Source organism: Xenopus tropicalis, chromosome 2 (assembly GCF_000004195.4).
Source record: "Xenopus tropicalis strain Nigerian chromosome 2, UCB_Xtro_10.0, whole genome shotgun sequence".
In the NCBI taxonomy this organism is placed as follows: domain Eukaryota; kingdom Metazoa; phylum Chordata; class Amphibia; order Anura; family Pipidae; genus Xenopus; species Xenopus tropicalis.
Genome location: NC_030678.2, coordinates 147,266,806 through 147,289,822, shown reverse-complemented (window position 1 = coordinate 147,289,822; position 23,017 = coordinate 147,266,806). Strand labels below are relative to the sequence as shown.

General features: G+C 39.7%; 1 protein-coding gene across 4 annotated transcripts in view; it reads right to left on the bottom strand.

The window, feature by feature from the left end:
- The window catches only part of rarg (retinoic acid receptor, gamma), a 116,762-nt gene that overhangs the window by 78,937 nt on the left and 14,808 nt on the right, over nt 1–23,017 (bottom strand). For all 4 annotated transcript variants that reach the window (XM_031897206.1, XM_031897207.1, XM_002936633.5 and 1 more), the window contains exon 2: nt 2,531–2,888. In XM_031897206.1, coding sequence (XP_031753066.1) covers nt 2,531–2,723 — 193 coding nt within the window. In that variant the 5' untranslated portion in view covers nt 2,724–2,888. The remainder of the gene's footprint in view (nt 1–2,530; nt 2,889–23,017) is intronic.

Sequence of the window (23,017 nt, the reverse complement as noted above, 5' to 3'; positions counted from 1 at the left end):
TATCATCTCATTTACTTGTCCAAGTCAATTGTGTCCATGGACTCAAGTCACTAGGAGGAACCCTGAAATTACATACTTTGGTGTTGCTGCATGGAAAACCACTTTGTGTGTGTTGACAGGCTGATGCTATGCCTGTTGGCATTGGCACACCCATATTCAGGAAGCAGTAGGCAGCAGGTTGGTTTTTCTCTCACTGACATGTAAACACCAGTAGAGAAAATGACCCCTCTGCCATAAGCCTTTGGGCCAGGGCACACTAAGCATATTGTCCTCTCTCTTCCATAGGCGTTTTTTTATAGAGGTGGAGGAAAGCAGATCTGCTCTTATGCGCACACCCCCATAGCTCCATTTACAGGCCCAGCAGCAGCCTTTTTGTGGCTACATGGATCGCATATCAGCACAAAAAAGCACTGCATTTTTGCGCGCCGATATCCGCTCCATGTGGCTCCACACAGGCCCCCACTGAGCCTATCAATGAAGCTACGGGAGTGTGCGCATAAGAGCGGATCTGCTTTCCTCCTCCTCTATAAAAAACGCTTGTGGAGGAAAGCGGACAATCCAATTAGTGTACCCTTACCCTTACAGTTATTTGTAAAATGTAGTGGTTATTTAATGTAGCATCTGTCAGGTCCTTTCCATTCTCTGCACCATTTATTCTGACTGAAAATGTAGCAGGAGCCAGACATAAAAAAGCATGCAAGACATGGTGAAACTTGGAGTCTTGGCTGATGGGGGCTGACATTTGCTATACTGTATTAAGAGTGAAAACACACAGTGCAAATGAAAATCACATTAACAAATAAATATAACCACTAAATATGTTAAATAATGTATGCTGAAAAGTTGCTTAATATGATATTTTCTTCCATTCTGAAAAAAAACTGTTCCATGTTGCATACGTTGAAATTAGTGTGGTACAGTTATTATCTGCCGTGTACCATAAACAGCAGTGATAGTAGGAAGCAATTAAAAGACTCTGCTATTAAATATATTTGCATGAATAAAGTCTACAGTAATTAAAATATATTAAAGTGAATGCTTTGTTGTGTGCTTTGGCACCCAAGGCATGGGTGTCAATCTATGCACACACACCCGTAGTACTACCACGCCATTACTCACTGTCTGGTATAGTTAATGGCAAACACACACCAACATACACATGATGAAAAAGGAGAGACAGAAAGCTGCTTTCAGCATTCACTTAGTTGGGCACACACAGCTCCCAAAACTGACCATTGACCTTTCCATCTATTAATGCTCTATTTTACCTAAAAAGGTTTCTGCTGCAGGTTTTCATATTCCTTATGTCATTGACAAAAATGCATTCCCTTTCTCACATTGGGTATCAAATCCTATATCCACGGTATAGCAAAGCATTCCCAACTTGATGTAGACTCTCAACATCCTGTCCAACTAATATCACTAAAAACATTTTAATCATCTTTAAGGCTAATGACACATGGGGCCAATTCTTGACCTGATAAATGCAGAGAATCAGCCCCTAAGCTGACATCAGCCTTTTCCTGTACCTGGAGCCAATGCATTTGCCATGGGCAGGAACATGGAGCCCATTCTTGCCCCTAAAACGCGCAAGTTTGCGTTGCATAGCTGAAAATGCATACTCTCAGTTCACATTCATATTCCCTAAATTTATGCCCAGTTTAGTAATACGCTCCCTTTATCTGCTAATCTTTTACTGAACTATAATTCCCTGCATTCTCTGTCACTAACAAATGCAGAATCCCTTGAAGTAGCCTTGAAGCAATAGGTAAACTTAAAATTAACTTTAAGTGTGATGTAGAGAGTGGCATTATAAGATTATAAATTTGCAACTGGTCTTCACTTTTTGGTTTTTGAACCTGAAATATCTGGCTCAGTACACAACAGAAGTTTCACCTTATGAATTGCAGTTTTATTAATTTGTTGTTTGCTTCAACATGACAGTTACTAAGAGAGTAGAACTCATGTGGACCAGAGGGCAGAATACAGGCAGCTCTAGTAGTGCAGTGATGATCATTTTTTATTTAGAGCCACAATTTTAGTCCTCTAGGTGATCCTTGGACTGAGTCCCATTAAAAGAAAGTGTGACTATTCATTTGTCAAACAAAGTGCTCTGAGATACCAGAGCAGGGTGTAGTAACAATGCGTGTGGATCATGATGTAAGCACAGGTGGCCTTTTAAGTTCCCTCACTTAAAGCACTTCAGTTTTTGTTTTCTTTACCTTATCCTTTCCGCCAGAGTTAAAGGCTACATACCCAGTGAGGGCTACTTAACAAAACACAGGGCCATAGGCTACCAAAACCATCCACTTGGTTACACTGGACATTAAGATGCATGCTTGTTTTACTCATTTGCTGGGTCACTGCTCTTTTTGTACACACTTTGACTACAATAGGTGCACTTATAAAATGTTTATAATGTTTCTGTACAGACTTTTTTGTCATTTACTAAACAAAAGCACTGACAAATAGCAAGGAGTCCAATAAAAAGCTATCCGTAGTACCACACAAAAAAGAAAAGCATACTCACACAGCGATGCCATCTCCTTGGGCAGGTCAGTGGGGAAGCTTCGGAAGAAACCGCCATTAGCAAGCACCTCAAATGGTGGGGATCTTCGTATTCCCCCACTGAAGGCAAAAGGATAGACACTGGGAGGAAATCCATTGGAGTGTCCAAGAGGAGCCCCAGCCCCACAAAGGCGCTCCTTGCTGCTGTTTGCCATTGTCTTGTTCTCCCTCAGTCTCTCACTTGTGCTATCAGAAGCTGTCTTGGAATCTTCTTCAGGTACCAATGTCTTGCTTAGTGATTCAGCAATAAATCCATGATACACCTTAGGCAGAAGATCATATGTCACCAGAATGAAATGTTGTGGTGTTCACATGCCTCCCTGTAGAGTAACACAGTTATGAATTAGTATCGTTAAGTGTATTGCATCTTTGTTTGAAATCCTGGTTACATGCACCACAAGAGGCTCAAGTTCTTGCTGCATTTCCACATCCAGAACCTTTGGCAAACTGGTCATTCAAAAAGTGACCCACAGGTTAGAACCCCCTGCACTAAAACAAGCAGTAAAAGTAATGGACCATTGTTAGAACTGCATATTAAGTGGTGCTTTCAAAATAAAAATGCAAATACATCTTCAGCAAGGCTATTTTTCTGGATGGAAATGCAGGTCATTGGGGGAATGTAAGTGTAATTTGTACTTCGTATCCATTTACACACAGCAACACAGCGTTCATTGGACTGGCAACAGAATGACCGCATTGGTTTGCCTCATAATATGAATCCAAGTGTCTGATATTTATATATTAATATTGGAATTTTTTTTCTAACTATTAAGGCAACCCTATAAATTGATGAGCTGCTATTGCACCCAATAACTAAAAGCTACCTAGATATTGTAGCACACCTTGCAGAATATATGCCCTATATTATGTTACAGCATATTCTTGTAGCCACACCTGGGCATGGCACACTATTCAGAAATATTCAGGACCTCACAGATATTTGTACTAAAGAGACTTACTACAATATCCATTAGGGGGCTTTGAAATAAATGAGGGGTTGCTCCATATTTTGAGCCCTTTGGGAACTGTTCAGAGCAGAAAAAACTGTGAGTGACCTTCAGCAACTGCTTTTGTAATATCCATCCATTTTATTTAGTCATCATTTCTGTTCCCTAAGGGAACCCTCCTCAAGACAAACCACATTCAATTTACCCGAGGCTTACCCCCAATGTAATTATTATAAAAATTCCAATATATTGCACTGGGAGTGTTTATAAAGCCTTCAGGGAGTTGTATGTGTTGTTTTTTGTTACTGAGGAAGGTTCCCATGAGACAAAAACATTGCCTGAATACGTTTTTTTCTGAATTTTTCACCATTTATAAAACCTCATGAGTGCTCCATTAATTTCTAGTTATTAATTCTTTTCTTTTATTGATTCTTTTTATGGTGGCACCAGAACCATATATGACTGAAATGGAGTGCAATCCATCTCTCATGTAGTGTTATATAATATAGAGAATAATGTACCCCATATTGTAAAATACAGGTATTGGACCAGTTATCCAGAATGCTTGGGACCTAGGGTTTGCCAGAAAAGGGATCTTTACTTAATTTGGATCTCTATACCTTAAGACTACTAAAAAATCAAATAAACATAAAATAAACCCAATTGGATTGTTTTGCCTCCAATAAGGATTAATTATATCTTAGTTGGGTTCAAGTACAAGGTACTGTTTTATTATTACAGTAAAAATTATGATTATTTGCTTATAAAGGAGTCTTTGAGAGATGACCTTCTCGTACTTTATAGATAATGGTTTCCGGATAATGGATCCCACACCTGTCTAAGGATATTCTATGTCACCTCGGAATTCCATTACTAGATAAGCTTTTATAGAGGTCATGGAACTCCAAGGTGACTTTTCATATCCTTATATTTCACAACACTGGCTACATTATTTCTTATACATATACACACAGCTTTTTGTGAGTCCTATGTAAGTAATTACATCACTAAGCACAGATTGTAACTGATGACATCGCTAGGCACAGTTTATAAGATCTACATTGCTCTTGGTCTACTACACCCATAGCACAGCAGTGAGCTGCAAGTCAAGTATACCTCCTCAAGCCATATGCTTATATTAGCATTCATCATGAAACATGGGGCATGTGTCTAGCTTCAGGCAGCTAAGCATGACACCATTTCAGCTGCTGATACACAGGCTTTAGTAGAAAGGACATGTAACCTCTATTTCAGCTCAATAGCTGCTTTCCCGGACTAGTACCAGTAGAACATGGGTTACACTGTACTCTTTTACCCAGAATGGGCCTTCGCTAAGTGGAAGAGGAAGGTGAGGGTGTTGTGCAACTACACCTCTCTTGCTGCTATGCAGAAAAATTAAAACAGAGGGCGCCAGAGGCTCTTGCAAATTACAAAGTAATAAGTGTTTATTGAACATCCACAGGGTTTACTCACAATGCAGCTTCAGAGGCCAGTGGTACAGGCAACACATACCGAGTGTAATACAATCTGACACTCCCCTGCGGCAGACTGGCAGGAATCTCCCTTCACCTCTGCGACACAGCCCGTAGTGGATCCCTCAGGGAATTCTCTTTCCTGATTCCCTATTCACTTGGATCCCTACACTACAGGCAATGTGGCCTGGGAGAGATATCTCCAAAATTGCAAGTCCTATGTAGGAGCTCAGTGCTGCTCATTCTAGCTCAACCCTAACTGCCTTACACTCCTAGAGTGTACTATAAAGGGAGCTACACCTGCCACTATCTACTGCCTCATTCACGGGTCCTGTTCCCCGACTTCAACTGGGCCTGGGCCCGTGCCCCGGGCTCTCAACACACATCCGCCCTGTTCCTCAGGTGGAAGCAAACAGGAAGATGCCACTACTTTCCCAGCAAAGTGAGGAAGGAAGTGGTCGCCATACCTTCTAACCAATAGCACACATGTAAATAAACTCACTTAGATACATTCCCTTCTGCCCAGCAACTAAAGGAACTGAACCTGTAGGGATTTAAAGCCATAGGGGCCATTTAACCCTATGGGTCCCTACAGACATGTAAACCACACCCACAAAAAATGTAATCAGTGAACAGCTTCTTTGAAATCTTTAACTACCTGCCACTCCTGATGTGTAAAGGTTAATAGTAAGGCTGCAGCATCCCCTTAATCACTTAGTATTCCTTCTCCTCTTCTAATTATCTCGGCCCTTCTCTTAGGAATTGAATTTGGCTCTTGGCTAACAGGGCATGCTCACTTCTTAACTCAGGTTTTCAAACACACCCTCCAGTCTAGCAGCCAATGAAGGGAAGGCATTGCTCGTTTCCGTAGAAACTCTGCTCTAGCTGTGCATTGTGCTGGAGAAACATGTTTTGTCTCCTAACCTCCTGTCCTGAGCTCAGCTTGCCTGTTTCAATCCAAGCAGAACTTTTTATCAAAGTAAGTTATGCCTGTGTAAGCCTGCATGCTTGAATGGCCAACCGGGTGAAAGCTGCTATTTGTTTTAGGAATATATATATATATATATATATATATATATATATATGCAATACAAATGGTGTTGTTTGGGTGTGGAAGATGTGCCCAACTTATATACATGGTAGGAAAATGAAGGGTTTACATGTTTTTTTTTTCAAACTCTTCAAAGCAAAAAATAAAAAATTTGCTGGGCCATAAAACTGCATGGTAGCAGCTTATAAAAGATATGACAGTGCTCTTTCCATGTTCTCAGCAGAAGCTACTCATATTCTGAGTGAAAAAGGGGAGTCGCCCTATCCACCTGTGTATGTGATAAGGGATCTCTGGGTGTCTTTCATCCTCTGTGCTGAACCCCTAACTACACAGTGCCAATGAACTCTTACCCCTAACCAGACCCCAATGGGTCATACCCAGGGGAACAGCAAAAGTACTGGTAATTATTTCATTTCTGTGCAAACATTATCAGCTAATTGTTTCCTTGCTGGAGAAAACAGCAAATTATTATTTTGTAGGACTGCACAAAAACCAACCATTATAAGCCATCAGTATGAAACTCAGCAGAACCACCTACCAAATGACTTAATTATTACAGTCTTTTCTTAAAACAAGGAGGCTAGTTCTTTAAAGGGTAGCTTTAAAGGGCCTACAAGCATATATATATATATATATATATATATATATATATATATATATATATATGTACTGTATATATATATATATACAAAGTAAACATATTAATGTTTGATATTTTCACTGTTCACATCACAGGGACGTCCAAACCGCAACCATTGACTGTTGGTAAACCACAAATCCCAGCATCCACCAACAAGCAGAGGCTGCCCCGGGAAGCTGAATATCTCTGAATAATGTATTCCAACCCCCTCCAGACTGAGGCCCCAGCTTTCCTGCAATGCCAGGCACCCCCTCTTTACTCTGGCCCTGAGTTCTTGAGCAAAGTTCTCCAGACACTGATTGCTAGAAGGGTTAAGTCCCGGCAGTGGCGGCAGCTGAATGAGAGAATAGGGTGTGGATCTGCTTTCTGTGTGTGTGTGTTTTTCTCCCCTCTTTTTTTGAGCCGTGTCCAGACTTGGTGGAAATGTGTGCCGCACGCACCATATGATTTAAATCAGGAGTCTTTTTGGGCTGTGAGATAAATAGCGCTTATGTTCTCCCTGCCAACGCTGGGGCAGGCTTGGCTCCCACAGAGCTGCAGCTTTGGCTGTACCACCCCGAGGGCAGAAACTGAGCTCAGATATTCCACATGGAACTCAAAACCGCACTCCTAACTCACAACAGGCTTGCTCTGTCCCTGTGCCGTCCTTACGCTCCCACCCCCTACCCTGTCTGTCACCCGCACCCCACACTCCCCCCTTGCAATTTCCTTCCCTGGCTCTTTCTTTTTTTCCATATCCCTCATTTCTCCTTCTCACTTTCAATCTATAGCAATTCTGTGCTGCGTTTTGCTCATTGGTTTATTATTTTATTAAAGAATAGCTTTACTCTGTGCCATATTCTACTTTCTGCTTGTTTGCTTTCCTCTTCTGCATTATGTGCTACCCTTTTTTGTCCCCCTAGTGGGCCACAACTATGTCAGAAGGGGTCCAAACTCCAAAATAACAAAAATTCATGATGTCTTGCAAAGCATGGCTCTCACAATATTGTTCTAATGCCAGCTAAACCCCCCTAATATGTGTACTTTCCCCTTTCTAACTTATCTATTTCTTCCTATAGCACTCTGTCATTTGAAGTCTGCGGTTTTGCCTTAGCAGAGATTCATTTGCAAAACACAGTAAAACAAGGCATTTCTGGAATTTGCCGTAAAATACTGTTTGGTGTTGCATGCTGAAGTGACACCAACCCTCAAAAATTTTGTTCCTTTTCTCTGAATAGCTCCCCCAACCCCTGCATGATTACTGCCTAGCTGTATTTAAACACCTAATGCTTCCTGCCACCTTAGTGACACATTATAACTAGGGAGCCAGCACCCACTGCCTAGGGCAGCACCGGACTGCCAACAGTGCCACACTTTACTGATCTGTGTATGCATAGTACAGGTATGGGGCCTCTTATCCAGAATGCATAGGGCTCGGAGTTTTCTGGATAAGGGATCTTTTTCATAATTTGGATCTCCATACCTTAAGTGTACTAAAAATCATGTAAACATCAATAAAACCTAATAGGATTGGTTTGCCTACATTTAGGGTTTATGAAAACTTAGTTAGAATCAAGTACAGAGAAAAATGAAATCATTTTTAAAATTTTAATCCATATTGAATTTGATTAAAAATTGACTCAAGTTCATATATATATGTGACCCATATACACAGTGTTTGGGGGGAAACATAAGGATGTGACGTAAAGTCGTGATGTACATATCTTTATGTAAGTCATGACTTTACATCACATTGTTATGCTTCTCACCAAATACTGTATATAGGGGTCACTTTCCACTGGTTTTGTAAGTTTGCGAAAGGCTGGTATAACAGCCGAAACGTCAATCTCGTTATGCTTCAATAAAATACGTTTGTGTTTCATAAGACCTGCGTGAAGCGGTTCCTGTTTGAATAATATCTATTCGGTGACATTTTATGACTGCACCCAGGCAACTATAGACATTTATTATTGAGAGTCCCTACTTCTTGGCTTTATACTATATAGACATATAAGGGCTGATTCACTAAAGTGCGTTAAAACGTGCGCCATTTATAGCATGCGTTAAAAATTTTATCGCGTCTAATTTTTCGTGTCTTAACGCACTATTCACTAAAAACATACTAGCGATGCTGCTTGCGTTATTTAAGTCGCGAAGACGTGCGGTATTTGACAGAACGCGCGCTAATCAACGCATCGCGCACAAATAGTCACCACATGCGAAAAAAACGCACTCCATATTAGCCATACATGGCATTACGCTCGTAAAACTACTTTTATGAAAATGACCATTTCCCTGCAAACTGGAGGCTACATTACTCTAGGGCCAACACATACTAAATAACAAAACTAAATAAACATAATAAATCCCACTGCAAAGTCCATATTTTATTGCCAAAAGCTCATTAACTGTACTTTTCTATAATTACCGCCTGCCTCAAGTAGGTGTTATTTTTTGCACAGACAAATGCGACATTTAGTCTGTCTTAAGTGTTTGTGAATCATGCGTTAGTATTATTTCGGCGCGCAAAAAAAAAATAAAAATTAACGCATGCGGTAGCGCGGAATTTAACGCACTCGATATGCGACTTAATCCCTGCGTTAATACTTTAGCGAATCGCGCATTTTTTTGCATCAATTTTAACGAAAAAAAAGTTCGATAAAACTAATCGACCTTTAGTGAATCAACCCTATACTGTATATATATATATATACACAGCCCTGATTGCAACCAAAATACTATATATTAAGTTTTAAATCTTACCAAATTCCAAGTGATAGACTGATACTGTTTGTGTAGGTATGGGATCTATTATCTGGAAACCCTTTATCTGAAAAGAACCAAAATACCATTTTCCATTATGTTCTATTTAAGGAACGATTTCTCATTTTTCAATAATTGTTTCTCTGTAATGATAAAACAACACATTGTACATGAGAGTAACTATGCTGCATAAATCTATATTTATTCTTTAAAGATTTTTTAGGTTACTTTGTAAATGTTTTTAGTTCCCTTATGGTATGGTGATCCAAATTACCTAAAGACCCTCTATCCAAAAAGGCCCGTGTTCCAAACATTACACCTCTACTTGTCAGTCCTGGGCTGGCAATCTGTGGGTTCTGTAAGCTGTGGCTGCAGTAAGATGCCATAGATAATCACCATTTATTGCACCTGCAAGGGTCTGTTTGTGCCTCTATGCCCTTTAATCGCCAGGGCCTATTTTGAATCCCAGACCAGACCTGCTGCCTGTAATGGGAATTGATCCTTCGAAATGCATTGTGTTGTGCCACAATTTTCCTTATAATATTGGTAAAGACAAGACACAATTGCCCCCTGTGTGCTTACCTTAAGAGGTAGTCATGACATTTAAAGCCTAGTTGCGCCTGATGCATCAAAACGAATGCAACTGCATGAATCTGACACTCAGACAAGCTGCGGCTAACATTTACATGGTGGGATTGCATTACTGTGTGCACGTGACATTAAAACGGCATAAGCGGATGATTCTTTTGGTGCAAGTCTGCTGCACCTACTGCCACAACCTGGCATGGGAACCCTGGGATTAGTTCCACGTTCATGGTGGAGGTAGTGCCACAGGGCTCTCCAGTGTCAGTTGGTGAACTTGTGCAGGATTCAGCAGAGGCAAAAGGCAAGATGGATGCAATGTTGCTTAGTTCAATTATACTTGGAAGCAGTGGGTTTGGTACCTTTAATGACATGCATCAACATGCACAACATTTTCAACCATTTCAACTATGCATTCATGAAAGCAATTTTTGATGGGCCATCATCTAGTGAAGGGTTAACAGGACAACCCAGTAGTTCCATTCCTTTGGCTTGTTAAATATAGAAGTGGCACCACAAACCAGCAGTGCTGCATTCCTCTCACAAATGTTATGTATTACAGTATGTATAGAGGGTTAAAATACGAGGTTTTAAGGGATATCTGCAGATAGCCATGTCTAGTGTCATAAGCCAGGTCCATTCTCCGCCAAAAATTGCCTGATTCTTTAATATTGTTAAAAAATCATATCAATAATCATCATGACAAATTCCTGCAGCTTGCAGCTGATCCCCTCGCATGGACAACAATAAGGGGCGCCACTAGACACCCCAGACTCATCACAACTGCACCAGTGCTGATGATGTTGGTACAGTGATGATACAGCCTTTTGTGATAAACCACTAAACTAGGGCCATCCATCAGGAGACCCGCGGTCCAGATGCAATAATTACTAGTAGATTTTCTGGGCCCTCCAACTAAGTAAGGGCTTCACTGACATCTTTATAAGACATTATCATTTTAGTACAGTTCAGACGCTGAGCATTTTGTATCTCAGTAATATCTAAGAGCACTGCAGTAAAATATATAAACATTGTTCCAATTGAATTACAATTACATTGCGCATACATAAAATTTACCTAAAGCATCAAAGATTTATGGGGTGTGTAAGATACACATATGATCCTTTGAGTACATTGTGATACCATCATGCCAACAGTTGAACAGAATTCATACTTCATAAAGCAAAAATACTTTGCAGACGCTGGCCATTTGTTCTGTCATGTGTTTCTTATTCTGCTGTGTTGTTGTGAGACTTTTGTTGGACTCAATATTGTCTGTGGCCATGGTACAATAGCATTCGCTGATTGCTACTATTTGTGCAGGATTCCAAACCTGCTACTCACCCTGATCATGTCCCATTCAATAGTGTGCTTATTGGGGGCATCAAAGATCTGGCCAAGCGTTGTAGAATACCTTTAGTACATACCCATACCCATACATGCTGCAGTAAAGCGTGGACAATGAATATACAGTGTGGCCAATGAACAGACAGTGCAACATGCCCACTTGTACACTAACCCTTCCATTTCTCCTAGGTAATATCATGCTGATACCACCAGCTTTATAGACAGACCAGAACAGTTCAGTCCAAACAACCATGTTGTTTACATAGCGGACCCCAGAAGAAAATCTGTCACCAGCTGCAAGGTTACTTTCTCCTGCAACTTATTGTGATAAAAAGTTAGCAGAATGTATCAAACTAGGAAGAAAACACCTAATTACAATTATGCAGCACAGGTACTATATTGTGTAAGCTTTTAAAATTATATTAATATAAATCAATTCTGACTTAGTCCTTATATAACCCCAGGTTCCTTACTGACTGAACAATTAGAGGGCAGCCTAAACCATAATTACAGCAATTGACTCACCTGTTCCCCAGCCAGAATGTTCTGGAAAGGATAGCGACCCTTAAAGTGAAAGAAAGTATTTTGAAAGGGGAAAAAATGTATACCTTTTGCTAAGATATGCCGGATTCAGATGTTACTGAATTTTATGTTGCTAAATTAAATATCTTCCCAGTTTATTGCTAGAATTGGCTTGGGCCAGCCTCTCTTAGCCTATGGGGGCTGTGTACTAGATCATTTAATTTTACACAGTGATTAAATAAAGTGCGAAAAGAATGTGTGCATTGCTTATCTGTTCCACGATGTACCCCTCTTTTTACTCTGTGGTGGCATGTCCCACTTTAAAGGTTTGACCTACTGGTATCTAGATACAAAGTGGAACTGAAGCATTAAGGCAGCACTTTCCGATTGAAGCCAAATACTTTTTTATGGCCTCCAGACTGCTCACGTGTTCCAAGTACTTATTTGGATGCATCCCAATACTTTTGGATACTCCCAACTGTCCCGATTTTCGTGGGACAGTCCCTATTTTAACAGCTCAGACCAGTACAGTCCCTCATTTCTCTTTGATCTCCTGCACACAATGCTAAAAAAGATACAAAGTTTCTCACACTTAATTAAATAAGTAAGCTTTTGGCAGAGAGCCCAGAAAACTTAACAAGCAACATCTGCATTTACAATTCTAACTAATAAGCTAAACAGGTCTCTTGGGGGGACTGAGACTGAGACTGTTGTGAAGGCAAGGTGAGAGTACAAGTACTGATACATCAACTGACTAGCTTTTGCAAGTGACCATGGACAATGGATCTTTATTTAATTTAATTTATGGAGGAGCTTAAAACTATAATAGACCTGGAAATTATGCTTTACCAAATTGAAATTTAGGTATGGCACCTGTTTTTCAATATGCCTGGGACGTGGGGTTTCTGGGATAAGGGGATTCTTATAAAAAATTATATAAACATTAATTAAACCTAATAGGATTGTTTTGTCTCTAATAATGATTAATCATATCTTTTATTACTTTATTATTACAGAGAAAAATGAAATTATTTTTAAAAATAGGATTATTTGCTTATAATGGAACCTACAGGAGATGGCCTTCCCATAATTCAGAACTTTCTGGATAACGAGTTACAGATAACAGATCCCATACCTGTACCAACTTTTATGGAAAGGTTGCGTTGACTCAATTTGCAGCCATATTTTTAGCACCATTTGAGTTTCCTAGTGGAAAACTTCTTAAAGCAATACTAACACAAAACAACTACTCTTCAAAATATTAATGTACATTGAAAGTTCCCTATAGGTCATGGTAATCAATTTTCACTGATAGGTCAGCTTTTGTAAGAAATTGTTACTTGATGTTCCTAAACCTGACTGTTTTGCCAACATGACTGTTTCTTCTCAAGCTGTCAGTTACAGCTTCTAATGCTAACAGCCTACTGCTGCACAAATATGGCCACCCCTCATAGAGGAACATGGGGGATCAGATAGGGAATGTAAAAACACTGGGCTAAATTATAAAGTGTTATAATAGATGTAAAAAAATGGTTCAATTTCTCATGTCAGTATCTCTTTAAATAAATCACATTTTAATAAAATAGTAAAGAGTGAGTTGAACCCACTTTTCACACTGCCCTATAAGCATAACAATATAAGCAAGTTTTGGGGAGTGTCAAAATGGCAAAATAGTCATAAAGTATTGTGAAATCCCTGCCATGTGGCAACCCTAATCTAATCATGCCATCAACATGACTTAAAAATAGGAGTTGATGCCATAGCATCTGTGTTACACTGTGGCGTCACTGGGCCACGCTGCTCCAATTTGGTGTCAAACTCAACAAGCCACACAGGTGCAATGCCCAATAGTAGGTCTCTGTTTTGGTTACTGAGTCGTGGCCTGTACCTGTATACCCTGACTGCTGCCTGCCTGTGCCTGAACTTCAGCCTATAATTCTGTTTTCCCACATTGGTGGACTTTTGCCTGTTTTGTCTGTTCCCTAGCGCCAGATTCCTTCTTAGTCAATACTTTCTAGTCCAGACAGCCTTGCAGCCCTGACAGTATATAGACAAGAAAGTTTTCAATGTGACCAAATTTGTTATAAATGATTCACTTAAGTTTATGATAAAAGCCAGAAACTGTACACACAGCGTGTGGCTGTTCCTAACTGACCCAAGGAGCATCAGGCCGCGCCACCTAAGCAGTCTCTTTAATAATTTATGCTGTTTTTACATTTGTTGCTTATTTTAAAATTAGCCCCAATATCTTTTCTTGGACTTCCAATACAGAAGAATAATGAAAATAGACACAGAAAATGATATATCTCAATGTAACATGTGTGATGAATAATTTCAGCTATCTCCCTGTGCAACGGTTGCCCAGACTTCAGCAATGCCAAGTCATAATAAATTACATTTTAAGTTAACACTTATGCAGGGCCCTGACTTGATAATATTCATTAAATAACCACAATTGTATGGAAAGCATATACAGTTTAATGTACCGTATAGATAGACCCCTGTGCTATACCGCATTTACAGATAAAAAGCAGAAATGAGAAATGTAATATTACATGTTATTATGTGTCAGACTCAGTCTGGTTCATCTCTTGTTCTAACGGCCAGGCCTTACACATGGCTTCTTTTACTTTCATTAGGTACAAAAGAAACCTTTGCTGAGAATGAATAAAAGGCCAAAACAGGTTTGTTTATTTGTATACAGAGGTGGCTTAGTGACTCTATAAATATCTGTGCAAACTGATAAGTGCCAGTATGCACACTATATTTACATCCATTAACCTAGTGTTGGGCTGAGATACCAAGGGCCCACCAGAAATCCTTATACCATAGACCCACTCTCTTTTCCTTTCCTCACTCAACTTCTTTATTATCCTTGTCTCTACCTACTATTATCTACCTTTACATCAATTTAGACTCTTTGTTACCAAACATATAAAATGGATGTCCATTAAATAGGCCAAATGGTTAAGAGCAGGGGGGCCCTCCACGGGTTCTTCTTGTATCGTGGTGGGCCAGTCCAACACTGCATTAAGCAAATATAAGAACAATTGTTATTGTTTCAGCATTTTGAAATTTGAAAAATTTAAATTATGGGGCCATTGGTGCAGGTGTCCCTTCATCTGCTGACCTCCCATACCCACAGCAGTGATTTTCAATCATACATCAGTAACAGACTTTTAATAATGTTCCATCATATATTTTGTTAATAATACATTTCCTTAAAAGGAAACTACCTTATATTTCTGAATTCCTGTTTACCAGATTTATTACAGTTATATTTCCAGTGGTTTATATGATTTCATTAATTATAGATAGATAGATTAGATTATAGACAGACAGATAGACAGATGATAGATAGATAGATAGATCAGGGGCGGCCGGGCACCATAGGCAACCCGATCGGCCACCTCGCCCCTGCACCTTCCTCATTCGCCCCCCACCCCCCTTTGGCGCGAATGCGCAGTTGAACGCAGGGTTCGCGTTGCGATTCATCATTGCCCCCACCGCGTAAGGACAAGCGTCGGGGGCAATGACTAAAGAGCGCGGACTAGGGGTAGGCAGGAGAGGCTGCCTGGCACCCCCCAAGCGTTGCGCCCTAAGCAGCTGTCTCTTCTGCCTACCCCTAGTTCCAGCCCTGAGATAGATAGACAGATGATAGATAGATAGATAGATAGATGATAGATAGACAGATGATAGATAAATAGATAGATAGATAGATAGATAGACAGATGATAGATAGATAGATAGATAGATAGATAGATAGACGATAGATAAATAGATAGATAGATAGATGATAGATAGATAGATAGATAGATAGACAGATGATAGATAGATAGATAGATAGATAGATAGATAGATGATAGATAGATAGATAGATAGATAGATAGATAGATAGATAGATAGATAGATAGATAGATAGATAGATAGATGATAGATAGATAGATAGATAGATAGATAGATAGATAGATAGATAGATAGATAGATAGATAGATAGATAGATAGATAGATAGATAGATAGATGATAGATAGATAGATGATAGATAAATAGATAGATAGATAGATAGATAGATAGATAGATAGATAGATAGATAGATAGATAGATAGATAGATAGATAGATAGATAGATAGATAGATAGATAGATAGATAGATAGATAGATAGATAGATAGATAGATAGATAGATAGATAGATAGATAGATAGATAGATAGATAGATAGATAGATAGATAGATAGATAGATAGATGATAGATAGATAGATAGATAGATAGATAGATAGATAGATAGATAGATGATGATAGATAGATAGATAGATAGATAGATAGATAGATAGATAGATAGATGATAGATAGATAGATAGACAGATGATAGATAGATAGATAGATAGATAGATAGATAGATAGACAGATGATAGATAGATAGATAGATAGATAGATAGATAGACAGATGATAGATAGATAGATAGATAGATAGATGATAGATAGATAGATAGATAGATAGATAGATAGAGATAGACAGATAGTTAAGGAAGCTGTCATCCTCACTAACACAATGTTGTTTAAAAGGAAGATGAACCTTGCCATATGGAGAGTAGTTTGCAGATTCCTGTGGGTGTCATGCTATATAAAATTGTATTTTGTTCTGTTGGTATTCTTAGAATCCAGATTTCTAAGATTCTCCCGGGTGGCACAAGACGCTCACGTCAGCTAAATGTAATAATGTTGCATGCATATGACCAGTAGCTGCAATTAAGTGATGTACAGTACAAATATAGACAAATAAAAATCTCTGACGCATTAACCTTATCTAATCAAGAGTTGAGCTTGGGGCTGAATTTGCCGCCACCCAGGGTGCCCCATGGAGCTGATATCTTGGAGACAAGTCAGTGAGCATATGTTACTCCTAGACTGAGGAAGGTACTCGCTGAGTGAGACTGTTCAGTCACATAGTAGCTCATTCACATCTATGCTTTATTCAACTCACCAATAAAATGCCAGTTTACAGCAGATTGCTGTAAACAACTTTGGTGCAATGACAGTCCACTGGCATTATTGCATCTGTGATAGTCTGTGCATGTATGGGCAAAGGGGTGTAACTACAGAGGAAGCAGACCTTGCAGTTGCAGGGAGGCACAGTAGCGTAGGGAGCCCAGTAAGGAGAAATTTCAATATATCTTGGTAGAAGTGGTCAACTCACCAATATTTTGGGGCCCATTAACAATTACTTAGGCTACTGTATGGGCAGCTAAACCCAGCTGCTATCAAAACACTAAAAGATCTTCTTTTAGGACACAAATATACTGACTCCATTTATAAGGGATCAGGCTTTATCAGCTGCAGAAAGGTAAGATGTCTATGAAGATTTTCATTCATCCAGTTCATGGTATATCTAGTATAAATAAATCTAAAACAACTGGACTTGTTTGGTAATCATTGAAGACGTTTCACTACTCATCCGAGCAGCTTCTTCAGTTCAACTGACTGGTATGGGAAGTCCTCAGCATATATACTCTTCCAGAAAGGTAACCAGCTCACAGCATGAAAAAATTGGCAAATAGTGGTGCAAGTGAGGCTTCTGTCCAAAGGGATAGAAGAGAGGTAAAGAAAGAATTAGGTGCTCAAACCAAATGTTGGAACAACATTGGGATGACTTGGAACCCTAAATGTGAGCCTAGTGTGATCATTCAACATCAATGCCCAGATTCATTCATACTCTTGTAGCTGAATGGAGCAAACAATGTTTCACTTCCATCTGGAAAGTCTTCCCAGAAGAATAGAGTTAAGGAGGACAAACTTTATATTAAAATTCAGATACTTTTGGTACAGAGTTCATTTATGTTGAATGCAGCAACTGTAGCCACTCACCGTTCCTCAAACCTCTGTGCACATAAGTCCTTTTCAGTGGTCAGCATTTTTACATATTTCTGCTTTGCACCAGCCGCATTGACTGCATTCCTCCAACTCTTCATGTTCACTGTGCTTCTGTTCCCTTGGAATCTGGATTTCTGTCATTCTTTCAGATAAAATGTAGAGGTTTGCAATGTACCTTCGACATTACCAGACATTTACAGCTACAAAATTGCAACATGTTCCCTTTGCAGATGATATTTTGCCGCGGGGCTGCTTCCTCTGTAGGGAGGCCCAAAGGTGATCCGCAAGGAGGAAACAATTGGGGGGGTGGTCATCCAATTTTTTTGTGCATCGTGGGTAACCTGTGTGTTTTTCATGTTGAGGGTCACCCACTATTTAGCTGGAGAGGGTAGAGCCCAGGGAAAAATATTTGTAGTTACATCCCTGTTGAAAATTATAACACGTGGCCTCTGAGAATCTGAAGTAGAAGGCTAAACAATACACAAAGTGGTGACAGCACCTGGTACAGATCTCCTTACTGTGGGACACAGAACGACTTTTAAGAAAGACAAAAATCTTTCTGTAGTAATATACCTTTACTTTCCAAATATCAATTTATTAACCTGAAACTGTGGTAATAAAACTTTTTAAAGGGCCCCAGTTTTCTGCTTCCAATTTGCAAAGCTCCACCTGATGTTACCTCACTAAATGTGGCCATACACGGGCAGACTTGAACACTGGTTCATTGTCAGAAGGTACAAAAAGATTGTACATCCACAATACAATATCAGGTCATGGCGGAAGCAGTAAGTACAGGAAACAGGAAGAGACGTATTTATCATAACCGGTACAGTCGTTGATGGATGTTGATGTTTGTTTACCACTGAATAAGTATAGAGTATAAGTATATAGAATCACAAAATAGCCATTATTCAAGTATACTTTGCTATGGTTTACAACACTTTTGTGTTTTTATTTTATGTTTATATTTTTTATGGCAAAATTAATTGGTTTAAAGTTAAAAATTAACCTGTCTGTCTGCCTTCTGTATATTTGTATTGGCTGCTATTACTTTTCGGTAGCATGGGTATGAACGTGTGTTTGTGAACTTCCGCATTTAACCCAACAATTCAAAATAAAGCCATGCACAGTGAATGAGCATTTAACGATGATGATCTATTTGTCCATCTACTGAGAGATCTTTTTTTATATTGATTAGTTTCCAACAGTTTAAACTGCATATAAACAATGTAGAAAAGAAAGGATCAGATACTGGGAAAGGGGGGAAGAAGGTAGATGGAAAGGTGAGATGGAAAGAGGAGGTGGACTCTTGCCTGATTTTTGAATCATTTGCTAAATTTCTTTATTTCCAGAGCATAATATGTGTCTAACCGGTAGCAGGTATATATCACTTAAGTTGATTGTGTGATTGTGAATTTTGAAGTGTTGGGATCAGATGTCTTCTGGGTGTCTTGGTTTTCAGTCCATAAGTTCCATGGGGACCAAAGGTTCTTCAATTCTTAGTTTTTCAATTTGTGGTGTACCAATTGTGGATATCCACCAGATTTTGGTTACAATATCAGAGAGTTGCAGAGGGGCTGTTTTCCATTTTTTGGTTATTCCGCATCTGGTGGCTAGGCAAATTTGGGAGCATATCTTAAATTCTTGTTTGGTGAGAAATTCTGGTTTACGGAATAGTAATGCAAGTCAGGAATCTGGATGGATCTTCATTTGACTGAGTTTGAAGATGTCCATATATTAGGGGACATGACCACCATATATGTAGTTCATTGCCTACCTCTCCACAGCCGCTATAGCATGTGATGTCAGAGCCAATCCACAGATTTTATCATTTCACGACTGCAATTTTTAAACCTGTTTGACCAACTGTTTACATGACAAATCTGCCCGTTAAATCAATTAAATCAATGAGAGGAGGGGTAGATAAGAGTGAATAATGGCTTTGCAGGAAGAGTCAGACTCTTAAAAAAGGAAATCTCCCCCACCTGAATATTGTAACATCATACAAAGCAGGGGATAATTATTCTGCCACACACACAAGCTCAGCAGTACCTTCTAAACAACACTTACATGCTGATAGAAATATAAAGCTTCTCTGTTGTCCTTTGCTATCCTATGGGCTTAAAGATTGTATAACTAAGTCCATTGGAACATCCTGGGGCTTGTCTACTGACCAGCTTCGCCTGCTTTCCACAACACTTCTTTAAGGCAGCCTTCAGGGAGGGTATAAAAGGTCCCAATAGTTTTTTTCTTGGTTAGAAAGCCCAATATTCTCCTAGTAATTGGTCCCCTTCTATAATCACAAATCTGTAAGAACATTTTATTCGTAGGACAAGTCATCCACTAAAAGAATAACAAATGGTTTGTTTCTGTTAACTGGAGAATGAGACCTACTAGGGTTGCCACCTGTATGGTTTTGACCCATACAGCCTGGTTTTCAGAAGGGCTGACTGGGTCAAAACAGGACTCTACAAAATTGACGAGACAATCGGCCAATCTGTGATTGCCACCTCATAGCCCCGGCCCATGAACTTACGCCCCTGCCCAGTGATGTTACATCACTGCCTGGAGTTACGGCCGCCAAAAGGTGGCAAGCCTATGTAGTACTGGAATGGGATCCATTATCCGTAAGACCAACGCCAATAGACCCCCAGGTCCATAGCATTCTGGATAACAGGTCCCAATAGTAGAGATGCTATTTTTGTGATAATAACACAGACAAGAGCTATGAAACTGAGCTGTGCAAAGTGAGCCAGAAAGCACATACATACACCCCTTGCCCAACTGAGATGCTTAGTAGCCACAAATCACCTGAATGTAAATCACCAGAGTGTTTAATCATACAGTGGTAATTAGCTGCTTATAGGTATAGCAAAAATAATTTAAAAGACTACAAATAATCACACACCTTCCAATACCAAACATTTCTCAGCAAAAAAAAGTAAGAGATTCCCCACCCCAAAAATCCCTCAGAGATCACCTGACAGGAAATGATGCAGCTCTAACTGTAACAGGAAGAAGTGTGGAAACAAAAGGCAGAACTCTGTCCATTAATTGGCTGATGGGGCCTAGCATGTATGTGTGCCTTGGCTTGTTTGTGTGCACTGTGAATCCTATGATCCCAGGAGGCAGCCCTTAATTCTTAAAATGGCAATTTTCTATTTAGGGGTTCCCATTAGCACATATTTCTAAAAACCTATATGGAAAATGGTTTACTTAGATGAAGCAGGGTTTTACATATGAGCTGTTTATGCAATATATTTTTATAGAGACCTACTTTATTTGAAAGTTTTCCTTTAAATTAGGGCCCATGCACTCAGAGTGCCTGGCATGTCAATCACAAAAATAGATGTAACATTTTCCACAAGTTGTTAGAACGAAATATATGATATTGTCTACGCTATTTTCAGCTGAGGAAACCTTTGAAATGAGTTCTGCATTTTAAGCAGAATTTCTATTTTATATTTTTATGGTACATATATTTATATATATATATATGACTGGTTTCATATAAATCTGTGAATTCCATTATATGCCCTTACATAGGGCTCAGCAGTTTCCAGGAGCAAAGTCACCACAGCTCCTTAACTTTTCTCCTGGCTCGTAACATTTAAGGATATTTTATATATGTTTGGCTGGCTTCCCGGTTACCTTATTAAAAAAAAAAAACCTTCACTTACTCTTTATTGTTCTTTTAAGTCTGTGTGCAAAGCTAAATAAGGTTATAAAAAATGAAAAATGTTGTGTTGATATAAGCATCTTAAAATCATTTTTAAATGTAAAGCTTACAAATGGGTTATATACAGGATAGAAAAGTGCACTAGAACCCTAATTATGACAAGTCTCTACATTTTCTTCTTAAACTGACATGGACATATCTGTAGTGATGGCAGTATTTCTGCCAAATATGTCTAGGTTGGGTGTATTTGCTGCATTTATCTGCTGCAGTCCTAAAGTAAAGTACATAGACAGACCTTGGCACTTGTCACTGTATAGCATTAGGAATAGTGACAGACTCAGAGGGGTATTTTTCCACCACTGTTTTCCCCAAATGACAGTGGCAGACAAAATGCTCCAGATGCCATGGCCCCAGTTCTTAAAAGAGAACTAATTACCCCCCACTCCCATTTTTAAATCAATAACCCCCTTACACGGGGGCCCCTGTTACCTCCCCAACTGCATTTTTAGCAGTTTCTGATAGCCCAACATTTACCAGATATAATGTTGTTACACGCAGTGGTGTAACCACAATACAACAGACCCTTAGTTCCTCAGCCAATGGGATTTTCAAACCTGCACAATAGATACGTGACTGATTTTTCACCAAATGTCAGATAGGCCATTGAGAGGATACCAATACACAGCCAATAAGCGGCAACCCAGTTTGTAGCGGCCAAGTTTGCAGCTTATATCAGCCCATGTCAGTTGTTACATATAGTGTCAGACTGGGGTGTCAGGGGCCACTGGGGCTGACGCCTGCAGTCCCCCCCACCACAAGTCGCTCCCCCCTCTACCCCCCCATGCCACGTACTGCACCCTACTCAGCAATTGAGATGGCAGCGCCAACACATGCAGCTCTGGGGGAGTGTTAATGCGTGCAGTTCCCGCGGGGGGAGTGGGAAAAGTGGGCTTGGCCACTAGGGGCCCACTGTGTTTTTTTTGTGTCTCACCAGCCCAGTCTGCCCTAGTTACATACAGGTGAAAGCACCCTCCTCAGTCTGCTCAGGCTTTCACAGAAAGCCCCATGGCCATAAATTCCTTTTTCTGGACCCAATGATTATTAATAAGCTTTGACTAATGCCAAGTGAAGCATCACCTGGCGCTTCCCTCAACAGCTGGCGCAAGACCTGGCTGTTACAGTACCAGAACCCCAGTGCCTGGCTCTTCCCTCACATTGGTTCCTTTGTGCTGATGTGCAGAGAGCGTAATACTATTAAATGAATCATAAACTTTTTTCTTAAAAAAGGTGTTTATGGATGAAATGCACGAGATACACCATATTTCAGAGGATTGCTCTATGTTCCGCCAAGCCGGATTGGTCTCTTTACCTCATGCAGTTAAAGGAATGGGTCACTGGCTTTTTAGGAAAACTTTACATCATTCTTCCAGCAATCTAGAGGTTTTTTTGGGGGGGGGGGGGGTTACACTGGCAGAAAAAAAAGGCTTTCTGAAAACAAAATTCATTTATAGGTTTAGATTTTCCTAATTGTATAAAAGTCTGAATAACAATGGCAGTGTTGTACTGCATAAATGGGCGCACACACCAACGTACAGGTA